The 26,408-nt window shown below is 37.0% G+C and overlaps 1 protein-coding gene across 3 annotated transcripts in view; it reads left to right on the plus strand.

Annotated features, from left to right (window-relative positions):
• The window catches only part of LOC113077515 (coronin-1C-like), a 52,814-nt gene that overhangs the window by 23,741 nt on the left and 2,665 nt on the right, over positions 1-26,408 (plus strand). For all 3 annotated transcript variants that reach the window (XM_026249878.1, XM_026249880.1, XM_026249879.1), the window contains 9 exons: positions 5,245-5,444; positions 20,003-20,125; positions 22,342-22,471; positions 22,665-22,846; positions 23,077-23,196; positions 23,379-23,483; positions 23,944-24,089; positions 24,620-24,677; positions 25,427-25,669. In XM_026249878.1, coding sequence (XP_026105663.1) covers positions 5,245-5,444; positions 20,003-20,125; positions 22,342-22,471; positions 22,665-22,846; positions 23,077-23,196; positions 23,379-23,483; positions 23,944-24,089; positions 24,620-24,677; positions 25,427-25,669 — 1,307 coding nt within the window. The remainder of the gene's footprint in view (positions 1-5,244; positions 5,445-20,002; positions 20,126-22,341; positions 22,472-22,664; positions 22,847-23,076; positions 23,197-23,378; positions 23,484-23,943; positions 24,090-24,619; positions 24,678-25,426; positions 25,670-26,408) is intronic.

Genomic DNA, 26,408 nt, shown 5'->3' on the forward strand with positions numbered 1-26,408 from the left:
AGAGTTAGAATGGCTAGAAATGTCTCCTTTACCGTGGGCTATCGAAAAGATCCTGGTGTTTGGTGAGAGGGGTTAGACAAGAATTTCTAGCATGTGATTGGTGTAAAACCAGTGCTTTACACTCTGTTGTCAGGAAACAAAGGTCACATTTCTCCCTTAGTCAATCAGCCACACCCACCAACAGGAAATACTTCCTGACCTCATTCCCTCATGATGTTCCACAGGCCTCAGGGGACCCTGTCCTCTACAGTTTGCTATTGACTGCTAATATAAAAATATATTAAAAAAATCCCAATAAAACAGAAGTCTGTTGTTTTCACCAGGAGGTCCAGTTATGACATTTTGATTAAACGTTATGAGGTTAAAATATTTGTAAAAATTGAAACCTATAAATACATTAAACATATAAATGAAATAATGCTGTGATCATTATATCCATGCATGCTATTTAAGAGATACTATTATATATATGAAACATTATTGTATAGTTTTTATTTTTAATTTCAGTTTATCACTTTAGTAATTTAATTTAACAATAAAATCAGTAACTCCCCCAATGTAATAATTTTTTTTATGGTTTTCCTTAAATGTAGTAACCTTGATTTTCAGATCCTGCAACTTGCTTTTTCAGGTCATACCCCTTGTTAGTCGACAAGGTTGTTTGACTGTTTTAGAACTTACATGAGTGGAAATACCACTTCTGTTTGTCAATTAGTCTATCTGTTCATGTTAATAATCTTATGGCCACACATTGACAATATGTATCAGTATATATTACTGTATTTACTATTACAATCAAGTGCAGAGTCTCCCTTGCAAGAACCCTTGCCAAAGCGATTTGCAACAGCCCAGACTGCTGTGAAGCTATATAATTGATATGCAGGTCTAAATGTGCTTATCTGGGTGTGAACAACATTAAAGACTTAAGTATATTGTTTCTCGACCCCGAGCAATTTCTTGTCTTTTGACTCGATCCAAGCCTTGTGTTTCTACTGTTTTAGTTGGGCCTTAGTTGTTTTCATTAGGAAAATGGCATGAAGACAGAATGTTCTTGCAATTCAGGTTTGTTTTAGAACCTGATGCAAGGCAAGCCGAAACAGATAGCATAGAAACCAGTGTGATGTGTTGATGATGATATGGAGTTTGCTTTGTGAAATAGGGTGAGTAATAGGGCTGTGCGATATGAACAAAAAAAAACCTATCACGATTTTTTGATCAATTTTGCGATTTCGATTTTAATCACGATTTTGACACACACAGGCATGCTTTACAGTCATAAATGCATTCAGTATAAATTTGAAACATATTTCCAAAAGGAAACCAATAAGAGCTTTATCAAAAAGTTGTAATATGTCTCTAGAACAGACTTAAGTCAAAATAATCACTAATAGGGGTGGTTAATCTGTCTGATTTTTCGATTCGATTACGATTATTGAAGTCCCGATTCGATTACAGTCGATTTTCGATTATTAACGATTCTCGATTAACGATTATTGATTTTCCATTTCACAACAGTAAGTAGTAAACAAACTGTGTAAATCATTACTAATAAATGGTAGAAACAAACCGAATGCATGTAGCGGTTGGGATTTTCAGTTTACTACATGCAGCAGGCACTCTGATTCCATGTATGGGGCACATATATATTATTCATATGACACACAAACACAAGTAGACAAGACCTTTTTAGTTCAAAATCTATGCCCCGTGTCACATCGCCTCTGCTTCTGCTATGAGCAGCGCGGCCAGATCTGCCTCGCGCACGCGCCGAGTGTGCACATCTCGGACTACTGTCAGGGTCATTGCGACTCCCCACCTTGCCTCCTCACTGTCCTATGAATACTTCGACCTCGTCTAACATACCCAGAGGCATTGGACAAAGTTTCCACTACAATACTGTCACCGCGATTGCGGAGAGGTGCGGTCAGAAGACAAATATACATGTCTAGCGCGGAAAAAATCTCCCGCTTCGTCCCCGCAACACTAACACGCCTGCTAATTTCGCAATGAACACTCCAACCCCTGCAAACATTGTTCACACCTCTGACATTTGGCAAAGGACCATTTACATTGGGCAAAGGATTCACCGTTTGTGCTTGGTGTACTTTCACTTTCAATATCACCGTCATCCTCTGGATACAGATATTCCCCTTCAGAATCAGTGTCCGCGAATAGAAGTCCCAACACTTCATTGCGGGTTTATTGAAGCTTTATTGATGCCATTAGATAATAATAAAAATAATAATGATAATAATAATAATCTAATGCCAATACTCGCTGACGTTGACAACATTGGTCAAATAAAATGGCTCACTCTCACACTAGCTCCGCTTTTTTTTCGCACTGATTCAATGCGCTCTCGAAGATTTTGTTAAGGAGCATTACGTTTTTTTGAGTCAGAGATTAAGTATTACATGTCTGATATCTGGTGCAGGGGAGGTTGCGTGAAATTTGACACCCTATTTGACAAAATCGGCCGTTTTATTCAGTGCCGCATCTTGTCGAGTGAACTCGACCATGGCGCCAAGAGGGTTAGAGCTCCTGCCATGAAAACCAAAATAAATCCACACGCTTGCTTTGAGCCCAGATGGAGCTGGGTGGTTCGGTTGGTTGCTCGCTCCTGGTTTTTCCATTTTACACACCTGTTCTGGCTGCTTGCTAACTGGAACTGGGCGCGTTCGTGACGTTCAACTCCCGGTATAATTTTTTTTACAAAATAAAATAATGCAAAAAAAAAAAAAAAAAATAAAAAAATATCGATTTTTGAAAATGTAATAATCGATTCATACTCGTCCATAACATACTCGCGATTAATCAATAATCGATTTTTTTCACCACCCCTAATCACTAAGATGTTAAACAAAATCTAGTCATATGGCAAAAAAATTATAATAAAAAAATTAAATAAAACCCGTGTTCAGGGATGTTTTTTTTCTTTTTTTGGCCATGCATTGGTCAAAAAGCTCACTGTAGCGGTGCTTCAGGTGTTATATGTTTTGCCCAATATATTTATTGCCCAGGGTTCACACGTACTCCGTCTGCAGTGCGTATACAGTAAGTTCTGTGTACGTGGTTCAGAAGCAGCAACAAGAGTGCATTATAGTAACGCGAAAGCACATTAAAATAATGTGCGAGCGCGAATCTTGCTCTGTTAACTAGGGCTGGGCAAAAAATCGAATGCGATTTTCATGCACATCAGTAAAGACGCTCCTGTAATTAGAAGTATATCTCCAGCCCGTGCGTTCAGATCATGGTTGCCAGGTTTTCACAACAAATCCTGCCCAGTTGCTTCTCAAAACTAGTCCAAAACTAGCCCAATCGCGTTTCCAGAAGGTTCCCCGATAAAAAATTGCTTTCCGGGGTAAAAAATTGCTTTCCGGGGTTAAAATTTGAATTTTATGGCATGGTTGCCTTGGTAAAATTCCCATTTTAGGGGCTAAATATCACGTTTTGGTATTGTCGCCTCGACTCGCGGACATGAAAAACTTACCACAGACTTGGCAACAATGGTTGGCATTTACAACACAGAGCCGTAATTCACTGACAATCTACACAAAGTCGATTTTAAAATCGGTGGAGATTCTTTGTCGATTTTGAAAGTGATTTTGTGTTAGTTGTCGGTAGACTACGGCTCTGTGTAGTAAGTGCCGCTCCACCTGAACCAAGTTGCCAAGTCTGCGGTTGTTTTTCTTGTCCGCTGTTCGAAACAACCCCAATACCAATAACGTGATATTTAGCCTCTAAAAATGCAAATTTTACCAAGACAACCATGCCAAAAAAAAACCTGCAAATTTTAACCCCGGGAAGTTTTTTATTTATTTTTTTATCTGGGAACCTCCTGGAATCGAGATTAGTTTTGGACTAGTTTTGAGAAGCAACGGGGAAGGTTTTGTTGTGAAAACCTGGCAACCCTGATCTGAACACACGTGCTGGAGATAATACTTCTAATTAAAGGAGCATCTTTACTGATGAGATGTGCATGAAAATCGCATTCGATTTTTTTCACAGCCCTACTGTTAACAAAACCAGGCGCGCGTGCTCGGATCATACTGTATAAGGCTCAGATACACGCTGCCTTAGAACATGTCTCCTCTCACTCAACCTGTGTCCTGTGCACTCACAACTCTCTCTGTGCTCATGTGTAAGATATTAAATCTTTTCGCACCTTTCTATTTATAACCTTTTCTATTCTCATCTTTTACCGCGTGCAGTGTGAACGTTCTGATCTGTTAACATGGGCTCGAAAAGAAAAAAAAAATCACAGACAGAGTGTGTGTACCTGGAGTTAGGCATATGCCCAGTCTGCTCTGTTCTCGCGCTCCACTTAGGTGAACTGCATCCTTGGTTCAGATAACATAATGCGGGAGGTCGGGGCTGTGGAAAATCATGCTATAAAGTGATTTAGAAATCACGCACACTCAAATCGCAATTTTATTTCGATTTCAATTAATCGCACAGCCCTAGTGAGTAATGTGCTCTTGAGTGGGGATTTATTCTGGGGTGGTGGTTGGGGGTGGTGTTGGCGCAGTGGGTAAGACACATGCCTTTGGTGTGAGATATCCGGGTTCGAATCCACTTTGAGGCACCAATGTGTCCCTGAGCAAGACACTTAATCCCAAATTGCTCCAGAGGTGTTTGACCTCTGACATATGTAGCAATTGTAAGTCACTTTGGATAAAAGCATCAGATAAACGTAAATTCTGGTTCTTTTCCACATTTGCGATAATGAACCCATCTGGTTCTGTCAAATCGAGCTTGTCCCACTTTGAACTCACTTTGATTTGCACTTTGATGCAGAGTCTTTGAGATGGATTTCATCATTGTTCTTTGTGCCAAACACTTTGAAACCATGTTAACATTTGGCAGTTTTAGCAGTTAACTAACTCATATTGAAATGCCACTGTTCTGCTCAGGTAATTTATTGACTTTTAGTGCAACCGTTTCAGCACTTCTCATGTTTTACGATTATATTAAAACTAGCTTGTGGATTAAGACACTTTAAATACTATAAAACATCCCATTTACCCTGAAATGTGTGTTGTAATATCAATGGATTACAGATAGCAGTGTAACTACTTAAATGTTAGTCTTTTTGCACATCTACTTAACAATGCTAATATGAATGCATGGGATTGCTTTCTGATGGTGTTTCTTGTATATGGCTCATATCTGTTCAGTGAAAGCACAGCGTTCATGTCATGTGATTTGCTTCATTCATCGTTCTCGTCCTGTTCTTCTCTACAGAAATGTTCAAACGGGTTGTACGACAGAGTAAGTTCCGGCATGTGTTCGGCCAGGCGGTGAAGAACGACCAGTGCTATGATGACATCAGGGTGTCCCGGGTCACGTGGGATAGCTCATTCTGTGCTGTCAACCCCAAATTTGTTGCCATAATTGTGGAAGCCAGCGGAGGAGGTGCGTTCATGGTTTTGCCTCTGAATAAGGTGAGAGATCTGTAAAATTACACTGTGTTTGTTTGGAATTCTTGCTATACATCCATTGCATCTTATATTTGTTTGTTTTAAATAGTCAAATTCTGTTTTGGAAGGATTAAAAAATAATGTTGACCAAACTAGTGGAGATGACCCTCTACACACGTTGGCAATATATATTAATTTTATTAATAATAATAGTTAATTCTACTACTATACTAACAATATGTAACGCGCTAAGTATTAATGAGCTGCTGGGTTCATGAATATTAATCACATTGTCAGCGTTTGCTCTTACTGATGTGCTGAAATCAAAACAGGGACAGTAATAGATGAGCACCAGTCATTGAGATTGATGTTTGCGCATTAGTTCCACCCACTACCGGAGAAACCGCCATATCATCTGCTTGTTCTTAAAAGCTGAAGAGTTCTAAATTAACTCCTTTATTTTGACAAGAAAGTGCAACAGAGAATATATTTTACATGTAGCGGTCGATACAGCTTAGTATGCAGGACTCCCCCTCTATCTTTTCAAATACATTAAAATACATTGCGAATATGGAAACATTCGATTTTATGTCGAATGAGAGACCCAATGTTGGTTTGTTTCATTTTAGCCTAAATGTAAATGTTGTGAATTAATGTTCCTGTAGCTCAAGTGGTAGAGCGTTGCGTTAACAAGGGCAAGGTTGGGGGTTCGATCCCCGGGAACACATGATAGGTGAAAATTGATAGCCTGAATGCATGGTAAGTCGCTTTGGATAAAAGCGTCTGCTAAATGCATACATTTTTTATTATTTTGGCTTTTTGTTTGTTGCTATAACTTCTTGTAGGCTATTTTTTTTTATTATTGTTCTTTTTTAAATAGGCCACTGTTAAATAAAGGGTTTGTTGTGGAGTGAGGGGAACTAAAGTAGCATAGCTAGGTTTACTATGTTTATGTTCATAAACATTTTGCGTCGGCATTAGGCCTTTTTCTGAATGAAATAATAAAATGCGACTTATTAATAGGCTACGCAACGTATGTTTTTTTTTTTCTTTAAACGTGCAGCATTGCCTATTTTAACAGTGCAGCAAACCTTTTTGATAATTTTTTGATGATATATTACTGAAAATAAATCTGAGTTTTTAAACATTTTAACTGATTGTATTAATCGGTCAAAATTCTTAATGGTCGGTTAATGGTTAACCGGTTAAATTTAACATCCCTATAAGGTATGTCAAATACAGGTACACTGCACATTTATTGAGCTGAACTGAAAAAGTACAGATCACTTGATGGAGAGCAAACTCAAAGCGCTCCGAGTTCAGCAAGAGAAAATGTATCTGTGCTAAACTTGTAATTAGCATACAAACATACAAACTGTTGAGTAAGATCTAAGAATTTATTAGCAATGGCTAATGATAGACATTATTTAGTAGCCCAGAGTGAAGATTTAGTTGCATATACGAGTGATTTACTCGCAGTGTAGAGGGTTGATTCATCTGATTCATTCGTTCAACTTATTCATTCAGTTTTGGTGATTTTGGTTCTTACTAATTTATTTGAGGGAGCTTATCAGCAAATAACAACTTTTTCAGACTCTTTTTCACACAAAGAAGCCTTACACCTACAAGAAGCTGAGGAAAGATTATTTTACTGTGGACAAGAAGCCAAGCCATGAAATGGATTTGCAGGCTGTTTCTGCATCTTCACTGCACCCTCCACTTAAGTGGGCTTTAACTGCAGCTTTGTGATGCTTTTGGTCTTTTTCCATGTTTGAATTCATACACACTTAATGACAACCTTGCGTCACCTCTAATCGAGGTGATGGCAGGTATGATCCATCAGATGTCTGCCTTGATCTGTTTGTGTCAGCTGTTAAAAGAGGAGAATATTCTGCCAGAAGTCTTTGAAATTTTGGGTAGCATGTTATGGCCACGTTGTGCGAAGCATACTTGCGAAGAAAACATGTTAGATGTTTAAAATCACTCATTATCCAGGCTGAATATATAAAGAGCTGCAGTGAAATTTCGGCAACTGAAAATATTAAGCAGAAACAGTGAAAATAAGTTTTTTTTTTTTTCATTTGAGTGTTAATTATTAAATTTGATTGATCAATTGATTGTTACATTTAAGTTATTTACAGTTTTGATTTTCAAAAAAATGTGAAAAATTGTTTCTGTAAAAATTTTGGTGCATCGCTACCAAAATGACAATAATCAACACTGCTGTGACACAGTATTGGCATTTCCACTTCTGACTCCTTTTAACTCCGTTATTTGTAACCCAATGATGTAAGGATTTCTTTTTTCCTAATGGCTTTCTGAGTACAGATATGATGACAACATTCGAATATGTGAGTTGAATCTGCAGCGCACTGTCATTTGTTACGTGTGACGATGATCTCGGGCCTGTAGGGATTTTGTTACCTCTGAGCTTAATGCACTCCTCTCTTTGACCTTCTGTCACGGGACTGCCGTCTGCTTGTGTTACAAAGGTAGAGATTTGCTTCATCTGAATGGAGTGTGTGTCAGCTTGTCTGCTATGTACATGGTTTAGTGGTTTAGCATTCATGGGTTTAGTGAGTGCATGTTTGTGCATGTTGAAGTCTGTGGTTCATTCTCAGATTTTTCTGAGTCAAAGACAGCAACGGAAATACCACATTCAAGACCTAGAAAGGTAGTAAGGCCATCGTTAAAATGGTCCATGTGACTTCAGTGGTTCAACCTTTAATTTTACAAAGGTACTTTATTCAGTCTTTGACACACGTTAACAAGAGTACCACGACGTGTGTGTGCGCCTCTGCTTGCAAACAAGGCCCAGAGCATGCCGGGTTTACATCAGGATGCCTCCTCTGGATTTGGTTACCAATGACTTCCATTTTATGGACTAAAAAATGTCTTTAAATATCTTCTATGTTGACCATAAAATAGATGAGTAAATGATCACATGGTTGGGTGAACTATTCCTTTTAATACTTAGTTATGAGTTTTGTATTTTGTAGGTGGCCATATGTAGAGCATTACTACAATCTGATGATGTCATTTGGTACATCATAGATTACTGTGGTAAAACTGGTGCGATTAGCTCGACAACTCAAAGCAGTGGTGTTGACAAGCGGAACATTTCTCTGTAATTAGAGAGCGCTTAGACACGACTGTGACATCCAGACCTCTCCATGCTCTCGCCTGGATCCCGAAGCCTGTCATCAGCGTCACACACAAACACGTGCACCCGCTCATAAATGATGACACAGTCAAACGCTCAGCTGGCTGGCCAGACGAGCTCAGCCTACTGAGTACAGTTACAAATGACTCTTAAGCTGTTTGTATTATTGGTTTACTGTCAGTTCTTCATAAAGCTGAGGATTCTGGTCATCTTAAAAAGTGATGGATTATGCAAGTATAAATCCTTTGTCATTCCAAACCTAATGTTCAGAAGCGTGAGGCAAGTGCGAGGGGAATTTATTAATCTGTGAATATAAATCAAGTTTTTCCTCGTATTCGCACTGTTGTTTTTTTCTCTGAGCAGATTGCTAGATCCATCTGTCCGTTCCTTTGACGTAGAACAAAAATGAGCTGGGATTAAACATTTTTGCTGTGACTTTCTAGGTTTTGTGAAAGAATCTGTATGTTACAGCTTTTATGTTCTACCGATTTACATAGTTTTGTTTAAATATTGAATTTTTAGACAAGTTCAAAGCTTCACACTTGCAGTATGTGAAATCGGTAGGGTTTGTGAGTTGGAACGGTTTGTCATAATTTTTTATAAGGTTTCTTTACATTTAGCCTTCAAGCGAAACATAGCATCACACTCTTCACTTCAGTTTATGCGCACCATGTCTTTTTTTGGTTCTTTGTGTCTATGTTATGTCCTGTCTGCTGTCCTGCTGTTTCATCTAATGCTTTGCACCCCTCCCTTAGTATCTGCTCTGATTCAGTATAGCAGTGCATCCGTCTATGGTCCGTTTTCCCAGGCCGCCCCATTCCCAAAAGCCCCCTGCAATCAGACAGCTGGCTCTGCGGGAGCTATTGTCCCTGTGCGTATGTCAGGTTCTGCACAACTCTTTGTTTCCCCTTTCAAATCAGTATGGAAACTCCTCATCCTCACTTGATTCCCCAAAATCATCACACCCATGCGTCTGTCTATTGTTTCCCAACAGGGAGCAATGGTAGCTGTATGGTAGTGTTCAAAGATCTTGAAGTGTAGGTTGCCAGTGTTGGGGTTTTAGTAGGCTTATCTTAATTCATCATTTGCTCAACCGCATGTCATTCTGAACCTGTTTGATTGACTTTATTCTGTGGAACAGAAGATATTTTTGTCTTAATGCTCTAAAGTCATACAGGTTTGGAATAACATCAGGGTGAAGCAATAATGACAGAATTTTCTTTTTTTTTCTTATCTTTTTTTTGTGAACTATCCTGATGAGGGTAGTGATAGACTTGTATCAGCAGGTCCTGGGACATAATAAGGTTGGGTTGACATTTAGTTGGCCCGTATTTTTCACAACACTGGGACAGCATTTCTGTAGTTGTCCTCAGTTGTATTCATTTATTTTGACATCCGCATCGGTCAAAATAAGTAATTTCATTGTACGTGCTCATATCATGTCATATCATGTCATGTTTTTTTTTTTTCAATAATAGTAATTAAAACTATTGATTTTAGTTTGTAGTGTTTTATTTTCAATTTATTCGTGAAATCGAATTTTAATGCTGGCCATTTTGTTGTTTTTAGTCAGACAATTAATTAATTGACTAATTACTTTTATTGCTTTGAACTGTATGCTTTTTTTGTATTTATTTAAAAATGTTAATTTAACCTTCTAAATGTTATGCGCATATTGTATAAAAGTTCGCCAAAACTTCGTTGTATTTGTTATATTTTGGATTGGATTTGGATTTGTTTTTTTTTTTTTTTTGTTTTTTTTTGCAGTTGTTTGCAAATAATTTGTTAAGTGATCATTAAGTGGAAATACCATTTGTTGTCACTCAATTTTGTTATACATAGATAGACAGAGATATATATTGCATGCTTTCACTGTGCTTGTTTTAGACACCTTTTTAAAAATGTATTTAATACTTGTTAGACTGAGCTGCCTTCCATCTTAACCTGAACATGGCATGTCATGGTGAGATGCCCCACTCTTCAGTGAAGACATTTGTATGTGTATTAACTGACTCGAGTGTGTTTTGCCGTAAGGAGTAGTGACGTCAAGTGAAGCTGGGGGGAGTTTCAGGGGCTGTGGGCTGTGGTTGGATTCTTTGTGTGGGAGGCAGAGCAGAATGTATCACACTGTCATTGTCTCTCCCTCTCAAGAAACCATCAGGTGTCTAACTAATCACATTTTGTCTGTCTTTCTCTCCACACCATCCCCCTTCACATGGCTTTATTAACATATGAAGGAAGCAGTGGGAAATGGATAGCTTCAGCCTTCCGCAGAGCTTGCATTTTCATGCTTTCCATTCGCACTGACCACGGTGACTAATTTTCATCCCTTCTGCCTGACCACCTCTAATATTTAGTTTATAGCACAAAATATTAACCATTCCACAGGAAACTGCCCGTTTACACTTATGCTACCAGTTTGTGTTATAATATTGGCAACTCTTTCCCTTTAGACCTCAAATCCTGAAGTAGCGGGGAACCAGACTTCCAGAGAATGTATTATTTAGTGACAAAGTTTTGACTTGTAATCTTACTACATGGTCATTTGAGTCAGTCTTCTGCAGTTGATGTTTTTAGTTCAACATTTGTTGGGTAATATTGAACATAACATAATCATTTCAAGTTTAAAACAATGACATTGTGAAGCCTTGCGATGGAAGCAAACGTGTGATAAGACTAAAGCATTTGTCTGTCATTTTCTGTCAGAAATGTTAATTGAGTAACAACTCAGCATATTACAATGATTTCTGAAGATATATTTATTGAACAATGTAGTATATGAATCCAATGTGATGTGCAATTAATGTAATGTTTCACATAAAGTCAAGTCACCTTTATTACTATAGTGTTTTATTCAATACCGATTGTGTCAAAGCAACTCTAAAAGACCTAATAAAGTCTTTATTCACCTCTAGTCAGTTTAATGTTGGTTTCAGATAGGGCTGCCCGATAAATCATATTTTAATAGTGATCATGATTTTTACTTCTCACAATTTAAGCATAATTGTCTGTGATATTTGCCCGCTTATTCTGAAATGAGCTTTTCTATTAAATCCATACATTTTCTGCCCAGTGGTTTACTTAATCTTCCCAACCATGCAAAAATGAGCACACCTCTCTGCATTATGGAAAAAACACAGGCAACCATGCAAGTTGAAGTTTAGCCATCTCTATTGAGATACTCTGCTCAAATAATAGTGTAATACAACTTATTGGTTATCTTTCATTTGCATTTTCCAACCATGCAAGTTGATTTGTGCTTACATGAAAGTGCAATAATTATGATTAATGTTTTTTTTTATGACCGAAAGATTATTTAATTTTTGAGCACATTAATTGTGATTTAACCATGTAACAATTATTGTGCAGCTCTCAAAGTATCAATGTGAAGTTCATCAATTTTGAAATGAGTTCAACTATGCTATTAAAATAAAATGAAAAAAGATAAGCACTTTTTAATGACATTTACACAGATTTAAATCGGAACAAACAAACAGTTATCACGTATGAAATATGTTTGGATGAACAATTAGGAAACAGTGGGGAAAAAACCTTTGTTGCACATGCCAAAAAAAATTAAGGAAAAAAATTTTGCTGAAAAGTTTAAAGTATACTGGTTACAAAGGATTGTTATTAATGAAATTAAATCTATATTACAGCCCTAGTTTTATATCATCAGTCACCAGAGGCTGTTCATTTGCCGCTTTATGTATTGATTTAGTATCGTATTGAAGCTAAAATATTTAGTATTGATCCAACCATATGTTGAACATTTGTTGAGATCTCCGCGACTGAACTGGCCATTTGATTCCTGCTGTCACTTCATGGAAAAGAACACCACAGAATGAGAAGAGAGAAACATGAAAAAGGGGCACACAGGAAGAAAGTGAGAGTTCAGGCTCTCTACCTCAAAGTCTACCTCCATATATCCTGTGCTGCCACATGGGCAGATGTAACTTAACGTGTGTGTGTGTGTGTGGCCATAGATGTATCATTCTGATTCCCAGTCTGTATCCCAGGAGCCCCCTACTGTTCCTGCTGCACTGACTGAGCCCTGGCGGCTGCTGGCCGTAGATTTTACCTTATATGGTCATCCTCAGCTCCCTGCCTGTCAGCCTTCCAGACCCATTTCCTCTTTTCTTTCCATAGGCTGAAGCACAGTGCTCGCGCCCAATAGATTCTTTGATAGGAGCATAGAGGAAAATAGGGGCAGTGTGAAGGGAATTTTTTGGTTGACGTTTCCATTATGGTCCATTGTGGTCATTAGGAGATTTATTTTGTTATTATTTATAAAAATATAAATGTTTATGACATTACAAATATCATATCATTAAATACATGTTTATTATTATTATTATTATTATTATTATTTATTTAACTTTCCTCTATTTTTTTAGGTTGTTCATCCAGAATATTTTTATATTTTTTAATAATGCATTCTTCTGTCCTTTACAGAATTTGTACAGAATTGTTTTATTTTAGAATTTTTCTATAAATCAAGATGGCAAAAGTCAGTCACTTTGTGATTTAATTCTTATATATATATATATATATATATATATATATATATATATATATATATATAGATATAGATATATATATATATATATATATAGATATATATATATATATATATATATATATAGATATATATATAGATATATATATATATATATATATAATAAACTAGATTAGTAGATAAATCATAATAATAATTATATATAAACTATATGTAAACTGTTTTTTAAAAAACTGTTTGTGTTAAATCGCAGGATCTGTCTTATCTGGTGATCTTTCTACCTAATTTCTTTACTCTATTCTATCCTCCTCCATTTAGGTCATCTGTATTAGCCTAATGCATACACCTGCTGGCCCTGAGCAGCTCTCATTCTGACACCCAAGTGGCTCCGCCCTCTCAGTCCTGATTGGCTGTATGTGTGGCTGATGTAAATTGACATGTCGTCTGGTTGGACAGCTGCTGGGGTGCTTCAGTCAGGTCAGCTATAGTCTACTGCCTCTGGGTCCTCTTGGGCTTGCAGAGGAAATGGAAATTTCCATGCCGACTAGATAAGACAGACATGCTTCAGCTACTGCAGAAAGCGGCTCTGCCTCTAATACTTTCTGTTGGTCACCTCCAGTGTGTACCATCTTTCTGTCTCTTTCATTTCCTCCTTTTCATGTCTCTCTCTCTCTCTCTCTCTCTCTCTCTCTCTCTCTCTCTCTCTCTCTCTCTCTCTCTCTCTCTCTGTCTGTCTCTGACTTGGTTTTGTTGAGTTGAGGAATCTTGTTTTAAATGTGTTTTATTGATTGTATAGGTTAAAGCAGATCTGTGTTTCTTGAGGTGAGGGATCTGCAGTAATGCTGCTACTGTTGCTATGCAACAGTTTAGACTACTGCACTGCAGCGGTTGTTTTGGATGGCTCTGGTTTTAGTAAGCTATAATTAATTCACATAAACATTCATGATATAAGTTTAGCATAATGTATGCAGGATTAATCTCAGACTTTTTTCACCATAAGATCAGCCAATTAAAACATTGCAAAAAACAAAAACATCTGCTTGTATCTGCTGTAACTCGTTTGTATTTCTAATGAGTAGGCACTCTACCAATGTCTGTGAAAAGGCTTTCTTTACTTGGCTTTCAAAAGATCTAGAATAATGTAATCACTCTATAGCTGTGTTTCTTTCTTTTTACAAGTTACTCATCCTTGTGATCACAAGCCTGCATATATAAGCACACAGACACGTTTTATATACTCTCTCTGAATGTGTTAATAAATAACAAAGCAAGACTATCTAGAATCCATAAGCCGATGATCACTGATGACCTTCTGCTCTTATGTTAGTGATCCATAAATCCAAATACCAGTAATGTTACTAAATCAATATAGCCGCTAATGTGTGCATCATCCTGATCTTCCTTTTTTTAGAGGCTTTGAGTTACAGGAGGGGTTTCTTGAGAGAGCTAGTGCCCTTATATCACCTACCTTGTCTTTTCTGCCATCGCTTTCTTCCACATGTCTATGACTAAACAAGAAGTGCGAAAGATCATGGGATAGCCAGTGTTCTTGGTATGTTTTTTTTTTTTTTTTGCAGCTTGCGTTGGTTAAACGACTGCTGTCCAAGGATTGATTCGATAAGGGATGCACGATATTGCATGATATTTAATGCTCATCTAGTCTGTAATGCGGTTCTGTAATCAGCTGTAAATCTCTACACGTGCGTGATTTCACGTGGAGCAGCCAGTGGTGGACAGTAATGGAGTAGCTTTACTTCGTTGCTGTACTTAAGTACATTTTTCAAGTATCTGTACTAGGGATGTCAACGATTAATCGATGATCGATTAATTGTCGATAAGAGATGCAATCGATTAAGGCTATGGATGGTCGGTTAACCGATTCAGTGTTGGGCTGCGTGCGGCTCATGCGCACTCAACACGTGCGAGCGGCTGTGAGTGACGGTATATAAAAGCATCATCATTCATTCACAATGTACAAATTAAGCTTTTAATGTGATTTAAACTTTAAAGTACATTAAAATAGAAACAACATAAAAGTTCTTCAACATTAAATGCAATAGAAATGTAGTTACTAATCATTTCATCAGATAACTGTTTTATATCGTGCGCTTTGCAGGGCTGCGGGACACAGTGACAGTCTATTCATTCCTACAACTTGTTAATTCATTCCTACGAATTATTAATGTGGCAATTGTCCATGTTTCATTAATTTTGTTCCCTAAATAACCCATGATTTAAGTGAAATAAGGGAACAAATTAATAAATCGAACAAATTCTTAATTCATGAAATCTTTAATTTCCCTTCCCATGTTTACCAGAGTAAGAGATGCGAAAACAGTTATTAAAAGCGAAAGATAATAAAATAAACCTGGGAAATTAGAGGGTTAGACTATGAAGATTTAGGAAAAGAAACAATGCCTAAATATACTGAATTTGTGGAAATTCGTGACCAACCAGCAAACCAGAACAAAGCCGCGTAAATGAAGACTATGGGGTCCAAAAGCATGGTCGCGATCTAACATTTTCCAGTTAACCTATTATTCCTCTAATAAACAAAGCTTTTATACCACACTTGTCATAATCAGATCTTATCATTTCTAAATAAATAATTGCTGGATTTAAAACAGCGATTAATAGGCGCTGTGACCGACACATTCCTGGAGCATTCAGTTTAAATAGACCGTAGTATACCGGTCCACTCTGCTGTTATGCCAAGGACGTTTTTGCTCATATGAAGAGGATCATCTTTTCCGTCTATATGCGAATGCGTGTTAAGTACAAGCCTAGTTTACATTATAAATAATAGTTTAACATTCAAATACATTGCGAATTTGGAAACATTTCGATTTGTGCCGAATGAGACATGAGCAATAACCTCCAAATAAATCTAGCCAAAGCCGCGCTCGCTCATCCTCGTCTGCACGCATGCACTGTCACGATCTAATGCGCTGTATGCCGGATTTTTAAAAATCTGACATTTTCTAGGACAGAATCCAGCAGGATCAAATTAATGTGAGCAACTGTGTTTTGGTGCAGCAGCGCCGATGTAGTTCACTTAATGTGCAGCGCAGTCACACGCGCTCCACATTAAGGATAATTTTATACAATAATGTCAGTTGAAAACATTGCAATTGTGCTTTAAAATACAACAACGAGCACCACAAAACCATTTAAAGATGCGCGTTCAGCGTTCTCCGTGCGGGATTGGAAACTGTCAACAAAGTAAAATGACCTCAAAAGTATGGCGCACTCTCTTCATTTTATCAAATGATCATAATCGCATCTATTCATTTTATAATCCTGCTACTAGCATTTTATTCAGACTAAAACCTCTTTAATTCAAGTGAGAAAGCGTTTTGTGTGTGTGTGTGGCTTTTGCACATCCTGTCATACCGCTGACTGCGTGCCTGCAATAGACGCATTTTGCAGTATTATGGTTAACGATTAATCGATTAATTGATGGTTAATTTAAACGACGATCGATCATGGAAATAATAGAAATTTGACATCCCTAATCTGTACTTTACTGGAGTAGTTTTATTTTGAGTAACTCTTACTTCACTACATTCCAAAGCATAAGATGTACATTAAATAAACATATTGTTACTCCTTATAATATCACATGCTCCGACACGCAGAAGCTGTGTGTGATTCAAGAATGATCTGATTCTTTTTCATTGAACCTTTTAAATCGGTGCACAAATCGCACCAAACGATTAATTCAGGAATTAGAATGATCCGATTGTTGCAGTTCTCGAGTCGACAACTCACTGATTCAAATGAACCGTTTAGTGCGAGTCTCCAGTGAACTGAATTCACAAGTAAGAACCGGGAGATCTTTTGAGCACGTGCGCGACTGATGCTGCTAAAAGTAAGTTACTAATGCCGAATTTTAGGATTAATTATTGTAACTGAAAATCATATTTAGGTCAAAACTGTCAGTTGTTTGTGAACTAAATCTGTTGTAAAGGGTGATCTATTTAAGCCACTCAAATGCTTGAATGCAGACACATCACAATCAGTGTCTCTGTTTTAAGTCAAAAAAGTTAAACATTAATACACCGATTAAATAAAATAACTCATGCATGTTTAAATTCCCCGCTGTCATAACGTTAACCATTTTATTAAAAATGCTACGTATTTAGCCTTATGTGACATCGGTTTCTATATTCTTTATCAACAGTATACATTTTTATATTGTTTGGATTAACTAGCCGAGTAGACCGATATGAATGTTTATTCATAACATAATGAAAATAATAAATATTGTTATCTGATGCTAACAGTCTAGCTAAAAAGCTTGCTGGTGCTAAGTTCAAATATTTTTATTCAACAACATAGATAGATTACATCTGATGGAAAAATGAATGTTGTGTGGTTCAGAACATGGTAACTACAGTAATTATCAAAGTGGGAAGTGATGCCCTCTGGGGGCATTTGGCCAGGGGTGTTTATAAACCACAGAGAAAATATCATTATGAACATATTATATTTTCCTTAAAATGTTCTTCCTAACTTCAGGCCTCTCATGTCATATATAACTGTGATGTTCTACAAAACAACAAATTTTAAAACACTTTTTTTTTTTTTTTTTTTTTTATGAAAATCATATGGTCAACTGTTTTCTCTCAGGTACATCGCAGTGTAAGCTTCACAGTGAACATTACTTTCGTCAGCATAGTCCATATCAACAACAAAAATATGTCTTGACTCCATATAGTGGTTATTTTGGGAAAATCCCAGGTATTTCGAACAGTAGGATTATAAAAAATGTGCTAATATAAAATTAAAGTAGCCTATACAAAATGAATCTATCAGTATTTTTTTACTTGCAGTAAGTACATTAAAAAAAATCGAGTGTTTTTGTACTTTCCATTAAAATTGAAATAGGAGTACTTTTACTGGAATAATATTTTATTACATGTACAGTATCTGTACTTTTACTCAAGTACTTGATTTGTGTACTTCGTCCACCACTGGGAGCAGTATTTTCTACACCGAGCCATTGTGCACTCACAAGCTGCGCAAAATATGATCGGATTTTGTGCAGCTAGTCAGTGAGCAACAACTCTGTGTAGAAATTGCTGCTCCATGTGAAATCATGCACATGTAGAGATTAACCACTGAATACAGAACCCGCTTTACTGACAAGATGCGCATTAAATATCATGCAATATTTATCATGCATCCCTAAACTCGATTACATCAGTGTTTATTTGTATATTTGATCTTTTTTAGATTTATTTTAGATTTATTTACAGTAAGAAATGCAAAAAGCAGAAATGTTAGGCAAAATGTAAATTCTGTAAAACTGTTGAAATGTGTCAGTACTTTTCTAGATATGACCTGCTGTTTCCATGACGCTTTCCAACAGTGCTTTTCAGGTAGTTGCGTCACATTCCTTTCTGCACGTATCGTGTTTACCAGCATCGCATCGCTTTAACTTCCTAACACAGGCAACATCAGTGATTCTCTCGCACTAGTCTCATACAAACACCTAATTTGTTTTGTTGGTTTTCTGTGGTGCGTGTGATGGTTGACAGACTGCTGCCCACAACTGGATTTTAAATTAGGAACTTTAAGTGAATTCTGTTTTTATTGGCAAGCGGCAGCGCTGTATCTGTGTGTGAGAGCCAGTCTGTCTCTATGCTTGTTTAGTTGTTTGTAAAGTGATTGCCAATCAGTCTTCCTGATAATAGGCCTCTGTGTTTCAAGAACTTCATTTTTACGTGTTCCTTTGTCTTCCTTTCTTTCCAGTTACCTCTGATCTTTTCTTGCAAAATACTGTTTTAGTGCCTAATTCCTTCTTCTCATTTGAAACTACCACACACACTCCAAAAGAAACGGGATGGTTAACTAGCAAATAACTGTGAACGGTATAGTTTCTCTTACATAAGGCTGTGTTATTACCATGCCCAGACTTGAGAAGGAATGTGTACACGGAGTGGTTTTCCACACAGGTGGGTAGTGTCTTTTTCTACAGGCTGGGTCCTGAGAATATCTCAGGCTGTTGTGATTTACTGGGCGGGGCTTTCTGCTGTGATGTCATCGCATCATAGGCAAAGCAGCCGCGTGGACAAAAGTGTTGGGTGTGCTCGTCTCTCAACCCATGATCAGATGACACCTGATCACACTGCCCTGTGCAGAGATTGTGGATTCACAAGGGATCAAAGGTCGTGACCCGGAGAGCAGAGGGCACTGATGTCATCAGGAAGTCAGCTGACTGGGGATGGGACCACGGCCATGCCTTTATTTGGCTTCTTTGTTTGCTGTGTACAAGGGAGAGGAGAGAAATCATGTTGTTTCAAATACACTGGTTTACATATACAGACATGCGTGCAAACAGTCACATTGGATGCGATGGTGAAATCTGGCTGCCTTTTGGACTAGTTCACATCTCTTTAAAAAAGATAATCGTAGTATTATTTGGAAATCAAAAATTTGTAAAAGTATAAATAAAAAATCTCTGAACTGATTGATTTAAACTGATCATTTTAAAGAACTGATGCAAGGAATCAAATATTTAACAAAATAGTATGTGCAATACATTTATAGTTCCTTTACAGTATAGTTGGCAAAATTGTGGCACACTTTCTTCATGCCCAAACCTCCTTGTGACCTTTCACTCTGAGAGATAAAGGGTCAAGGGCCTGTTGCATGCATATTTCTGTGTATTATGAATCAGCTGCTGTGTGTAAATGTTTCTGCCATTGGTTTGAATGAACGGATGAGCCATTGTTTGAAAGTTTGGAGAAGAATGGCTTCATTTCATGCGCGGAGGCCAGGCCGTTAGTGTTTGTTTTGGTGTAAAGTAGAGCTGGTATTGTCAGAGCTCATTTCATTTACCCAAAGAGCTGAATGCTTTCATACTTCATATTTGTCTTTGTTTTCTCTCTGCAGACGGGCCGTATCGATAAGGCCTACCCTACAGTATGTGGGCACACTGGCCCTGTTCTGGACATCGATTGGTGTCCTCACAACGACCAGGTCATCGCTAGTGGATCTGAAGACTGCACCGTGATGGTACGTCACCATTCCTTACATTTGCTGTCATGTAAATGAGATTAAATTTGAGACCGTGTGTCAAGTAGGTGATACTTCAGATTCATGCTGATTTGATGCTCAAGAAATATTTATAATTAATTGTTGAAAACAGTTTCTGTGACTAGAAGCACTTATTTGAAATGGAAATCTTTTGTAACATTGTAACTTTCTTCACTATTACTTTTAATCAGTTTAATTCTAAAAAGGTGTTAATTTCTTTAAAAAAAACTATCTCATAGTACATGTATAAATGATATAAATTATAACTATTAAATTCAGTAATCAGTGCAATGTGGTGTTAATTGTCAGGATTATACACATTAATGCATTTTTGAACCCCTAACCAGAAGCATTTCTTCTACACTTAATTTGACGCCGACTTAACAGTTGAATAGCAGCATGTTTTAATTCTGTACAGAAAAGTTCTAAGATGGCATTGTACTGTTTATTTATTTATTTTGTATGTGTACAACCCTAGCTAAACCCCTGCAGTCATTCTAAAGCTTGTTTGTCAATTGGGTGGATATGACCATTTGTAGATAAAGTTTCCCTGAATAGCCGTCATCACATCTCCACCCACCCATTGAGTCCATGTGTGGCTGGCAAAGTCTGCCCCATGACTCATGTGAACGGCAGTAGATCGGATCACAGCGTAACTGAAGGCTTGCTCTTCTGGACTGTTTTAGATTAGTTGAAGCCCAGCCTGAAGTCATTGAATCAGCAGTTACTATTTTATAGTTCTGAGGTCAGTCTGGCTGGCTCTGGGTTTATTTGTCATGCAGCTAGCCTTTGTTTGGCCAGTGTGCAGAAAAAATAGTGCTTGTGTACGTGTAATGAGTGTTGAGTTTAACAGGACACTGTCTCTTGTCCTCTCTTGGGGAATACAGAGTCCTGGAAAGGTGATGACTCCTACAAGTTTTTTGTATTTTTGTATTTTTTTACCCTACGTTCCCAGGTTCATGAAAACTGAATTATATTGTGGTATAGTCATGCTGGAGGGCAGTTTCATTAGATACCTTTGATTTGTTTAGGGGATGATGATGATGATGATGATGACATTAAACAGGTTTAGCAATGGTTAGGTGAAGGGATAATGTACACTCATCCACTCTATTATATATAAATATTTAGTCTTAAATTGTTGTGATTTATCCAATCAGAATCAAGTGTTTCTGAGAGCTATTGTAAAAGTATGTAAAACATGTAATAAATGCTGAGAATAATGGAAATTTAGCTGAGAAGAAAGGAAGTTAAGGAGAGAGGCTGACTTAATAATCACATACTACTATTACTATTTCTGCCATAAAAATTCTGAAAGAACATCTGTACTTTTAATAGTTGTTTAAAATCAAAACTCTGCCCTCTGCTGCCACCTTCAGTTACCTTAATGTAACTTAAAATTAACAAATTAATGTGAAGTGAAAAAAAAAAAAGTTTAATAAGATTTCATCATAATGTAATTAAACTAAAACTGAATTAAACATTTAAATTACGGTTATTTATATACAATTTGTATTTTTTGAATTGGAATTTATGTATTTTTAAATTTTAGTAATTTAGTTATGTGCTTTTGTCATTTTTATTATTATATTTTCTCTTTCTATTTCCGTATCAGTTTTTCATCTGATACTTGCAACCTCCTGGCAAATTAATTAATTATAGAAATAAAACAACATGATTTGTTTGAATGCATTTTTGGTTCATAATTTTGGTACATAATGCAGTTTAGCAACTATTTGATTCAGTGTTATTTAAATGCAATTTGGTATTTATTAATATTTTTAGTTAATGTACTTTATATATATATATATATATATATATATATATATATATATATATATATATATATATATATATATATATATATATATATATATATATATATATTATTTTTTTTTAATTTTTTTTTTTCTGTTTAGCTTCGTTTTCATCCGTTTTAGTTTTTAGCAATATAGTACTTCAACTTCAGCTTTTTTCAGTTAGTTTCCAAGGCAACATTTCTAATTTTCAGTTAGTCAATTTTTTTTCATTTAATATGTATTTTTATTTCAGTGTGATTTAATTTTCCAAAAGTATTTTGTATTGGATTTAGGCTTGGTTAACGATATACTTCATTTCCAATTACTCTTGCACTTCAGTATTATTTTAAATGAATCGAATATTTGCATATGAATTTTTGTTGTTGTTGTTTTCAGGTGTGGCAGATTCCAGAGAATGGCTTGGTGACCTCGATGCCAGAGCCAGTGGTAGTGCTGGAGGGTCATTCTAAGAGAGTGGGAATTGTTACCTGGCATCCCACTGCACGCAACGTCCTGCTCAGCGCAGGTGAGAACCCTCATCTGATCCATCAGGGAGAAGGAAATTTGATAGAAACCGTAACAGATGTGTTGAATGTTTTGACACTCATCCAGTTGCCTTTATCAGTATCTGTCAAAAAAGCTTCAGTGGTGTCTAATAAATACCTACTTTAACATTCAAACATGATTATTTCCCCATTTTCTTTTGGGGTTTTCTGCAGGCTGTGATAATGTGATTATCATCTGGAATGTGGGGACGGGGGAAGCCATAATCACCCTTGAGGATATGCACCCTGACATCATCTTCAGCGTCTGCTGGAACCGCAACGGCAGTCTCATCTGCACCGCATGCAAGGACAAGAAGGTCCGTGTGATCGACCCACGCAAGGAGGACATCGTTGCGGTGAGTGCTTGCTTTTCTGAACAAATAGTAGTGTTTGTAGTTTTTTTTTGGTAACTCTCAATATAAACGTTTCTGAATTACATGGTTTGACAATCAGTTTCTCTGGCTTTCCTCTGTCAGTTGAGGTGCTGGATGTTGATGTGTTTACTTGACTTGAAAAGCATTCGGCTGCTCAGTTTTGAGTGAGTGTGAGCATTATTGTGATGTATTATTGTGTGCCTCGCTGACAGGAGAAGGACAAGGCCCATGAGGGTGCCAGGCCTATAAGAGCCATTTTCCTGTCCGACGGCAAAGTGTTCACCACTGGTTTTAGCCGCATGAGCGAGAGACAACTCGCCCTCTGGGATCCGGTAAGTTGCTATGGAAAGCGTAGACAAATTTCACCCTTTACACCTGCTCATAAATAAATTCAAACAAATACAGGCTTTCCAGATTAAGAAAATAACTGTTAGTTGCAGTTTCTGATGGAAGTGACACATAATTGTCCTTTTTAATATATTTGAACCATATATTTGCTCTGTCTGTCTGTCAGGAGAATATGGAGGAGCCAATTTCTGTCCATGAGATGGACACCAGTAATGGAGTCCTCCTGCCCTTCTATGATCCCGATACTAATGTGGTCTACCTGTGTGGGAAGGTAATTGCTGTGCATGCATTGCTGTTTCAAAGTCTGGAGTAGCTGTCAAAAGTGACAGTAAAGACATTAATAATAATAATATAAAATTTATTTTTCAAATAAATGCAATTATTTTGGAATTTCTATTGGAAAAAAAACTGACACACACACAAAAATCAACATTTGATATTAAGGAATGTTTCTTGAGCACCAAATCAGCATATTAGAAAGATTTCTGAAAGATCGTGTGACACTAAAGACTGGAATTATGATGCTGAAAATTCAGCTTTGCCATCAGAGAAATAAATTGCATCTTAAAATATATTAAAATAGAAAAAAAAATTAATTGTAACGTTATTTTACATATTGTGTACACCTGGATATTTAGTATTTATTATGTTGCATTCTGTTTGTTTATTGGAAATGGGACGATGGTAATAACGATGGTTTTAGTGGCTGACTGATGTTTTATCTCTATTAGGGTGACAGCAGCATCCGTTACTTTGAGATCACGGATGAAGCTCCTTTTGTCCATTACCTCAACACCTTCATCACTAAGGAGCCTCAGAGGGGCATGGGATACATGCCCAAGAGAGGACTGGACGTCAACAAGTGTGAGATCGCAAGGTATAGCAACAATAATTATTTAGCTGATGGTAGCACGTGCCAGAATCTCATGAAACATGGCATGTGGGCATGCATATATGTCTGTGTGTGTGTGTGTGTATTAACACACAACACACGCACACACATCCTTTTATTTTAAGGTAAAACATGACCTAGATGTTTCTTTGCAAGTTTTTGAATGTTTATTTTTAATGTAGTTAATTTAGTCTAGGTTTTGCTAGTTTTTCATAAACTGCTGAGATTTTTAAGAAATAGTTTGTAGTTCTATTTTTCAACACCAAGGCATGAAGGGAAGATAGAGTCCCAATCCACCCAAAAGAGGGCAGCACTAGACTAGGATTCTTCAAAGGATTCTTCAGAATAAGATTTCTATTCCTAACCAGGAGTGATGCATTAATATAGGTTCCATTTTATGGGCATCTAAGACTTGTGTTAAATCGCTTGACTTCCCAAATGAGTCCTACACTAACGTCTGCTGCCTTCATGAAATGTTCTAATAGACTTGTGTGCTTTTGTGTGTGTATTCTCAGGTTTTACAAACTGCATGAGAGAAAGTGTGAACCTATCATCATGACCGTGCCAAGAAAAGTGAGCCTTTTGAGTTGTTTTGCTCTTTTGTTTTTAAGAGTACAGCAGCCCTGCAGCCTGGACTGTATATTCTGAGCCACAACTTCCTGCTTTGGCTTCTGTTTTCTGGCATTGTGAAAGAGCTGTTCTATTAGTTTACCAGACCCGGTTTTGAAATGCATCCAGGTGGTTTTCACACTGGGTTTCATTAATTTGATACTACTCCTCCTCTACAGGTCTTTCATCACATTTTATTATTTGGCTTTAAACCGCAGTATGTTGAAACCAAACATGTGAGTTAACTGTTTACCACGGCACCTAGGCAACACTGCAGGAGGAGTCAGTGTCCAAAATAAAAAGCGTTGTTCACTTCACCTTCTTTATGTTTGTGTCCCTCTGTTTTTAATAAGGGTTCAATAATAAGAATAACCCTCTGACCCAGGACCAGAGTTAGATAAGGCCCAGTGCTGCCAAAATGTTCACTAGCCACATCATAAACATTACTGACAACAAGCTTTTTTTTTCGAATGATAGTGTAAGTAGTTTTTGATGCAAAATATAAATATTGTTTCCATATATGAAATATATGAAAATACGAAAATAGACAACATTTTCACTGGCCACAAAAGAATGGTCAACAGACATAAATTGAGAAAACAGCTTTGACACCAGGGACCTGAACTCTGCATCTTTTGCATGATTGATTGAATGATTTGCACGATTCATCTACTACATTTCTTAACAACTTCTAACACTCTTCCTTCCATCAGTCGGACTTGTTCCAGGATGATCTTTACCCCGACACTGCTGGTCCGGAGGCCCCCCTGGAGGCTGAGGAATGGTTTGAAGGGAAGAATGGAGACCCTGTCCTGATATCCCTGAAACATGCATACATCCCAGGCAAGAACCGTGATCTCAAAGTGGTCAAGAAGAACATCCTAGACAACAAGCTAAGCAAGAATACAGAGAATACCACTCCTGCCATCAAGACTGCCACCTCCACACCATCTATTGTGAGTGGGACTCATTTACTTAGCTATTTCTCCAGTCTGGATTATCATCCTATTGAATTTCATTTTGCTTTCCTATCCTCTTTTTCCTCCCAAATCTCAATTTTCTAAATTCTCTGTAAACACAATTTCTTTACTTGTAAATTGCACTGTGGTTCAGAGTGACCTACATGCAGCTAAATGATTGTATTGTTCAAGGCCAGCTTCTCTTTTTGGCTCATTTTTATAGTTTTAAGGATGTTCCCAAACCCCAGCCGCATGCCTGCTTTACCACATGACAGCAGCAGCACGTGTGTCCCGCCCTCTTTACCCAGCTCTCCCTGCTCAGGGCTGCAATCACACTGGCCTTCAGACACGCCCGTGTTAGCTGCTATTTATCACACCCAAAGATTATGCTATAGTTTGCATCTTAAATATTTACATATGCAGTTTTGTAATTAACCAAATTTGCAACTATTCTATTTTGAAATAGCTGAAATAGGTAAAGTGAAAAGGGGGGAAAATGGACATGTTGCCTTGGCAACTAATTATACAAAATAAGCTTAAGTACTAAATGAAAAAATAAAACTAAATGAGCTAAATATAAATATTAAAAAACAAGCTGTATTAGAAAAACTAAAATGACAACTTGAAAATATATATAAACAAAGCTTGTTAAATATAAAAAAATGTGTATATATATATATATATATATATATATATATACACACTATAATAGTAAATAAATAATGCTAGTATAAAA

This window comes from Carassius auratus, unplaced genomic scaffold (assembly GCF_003368295.1).
Source record: "Carassius auratus strain Wakin unplaced genomic scaffold, ASM336829v1 scaf_tig00022738, whole genome shotgun sequence".
In the NCBI taxonomy this organism is placed as follows: domain Eukaryota; kingdom Metazoa; phylum Chordata; class Actinopteri; order Cypriniformes; family Cyprinidae; genus Carassius; species Carassius auratus.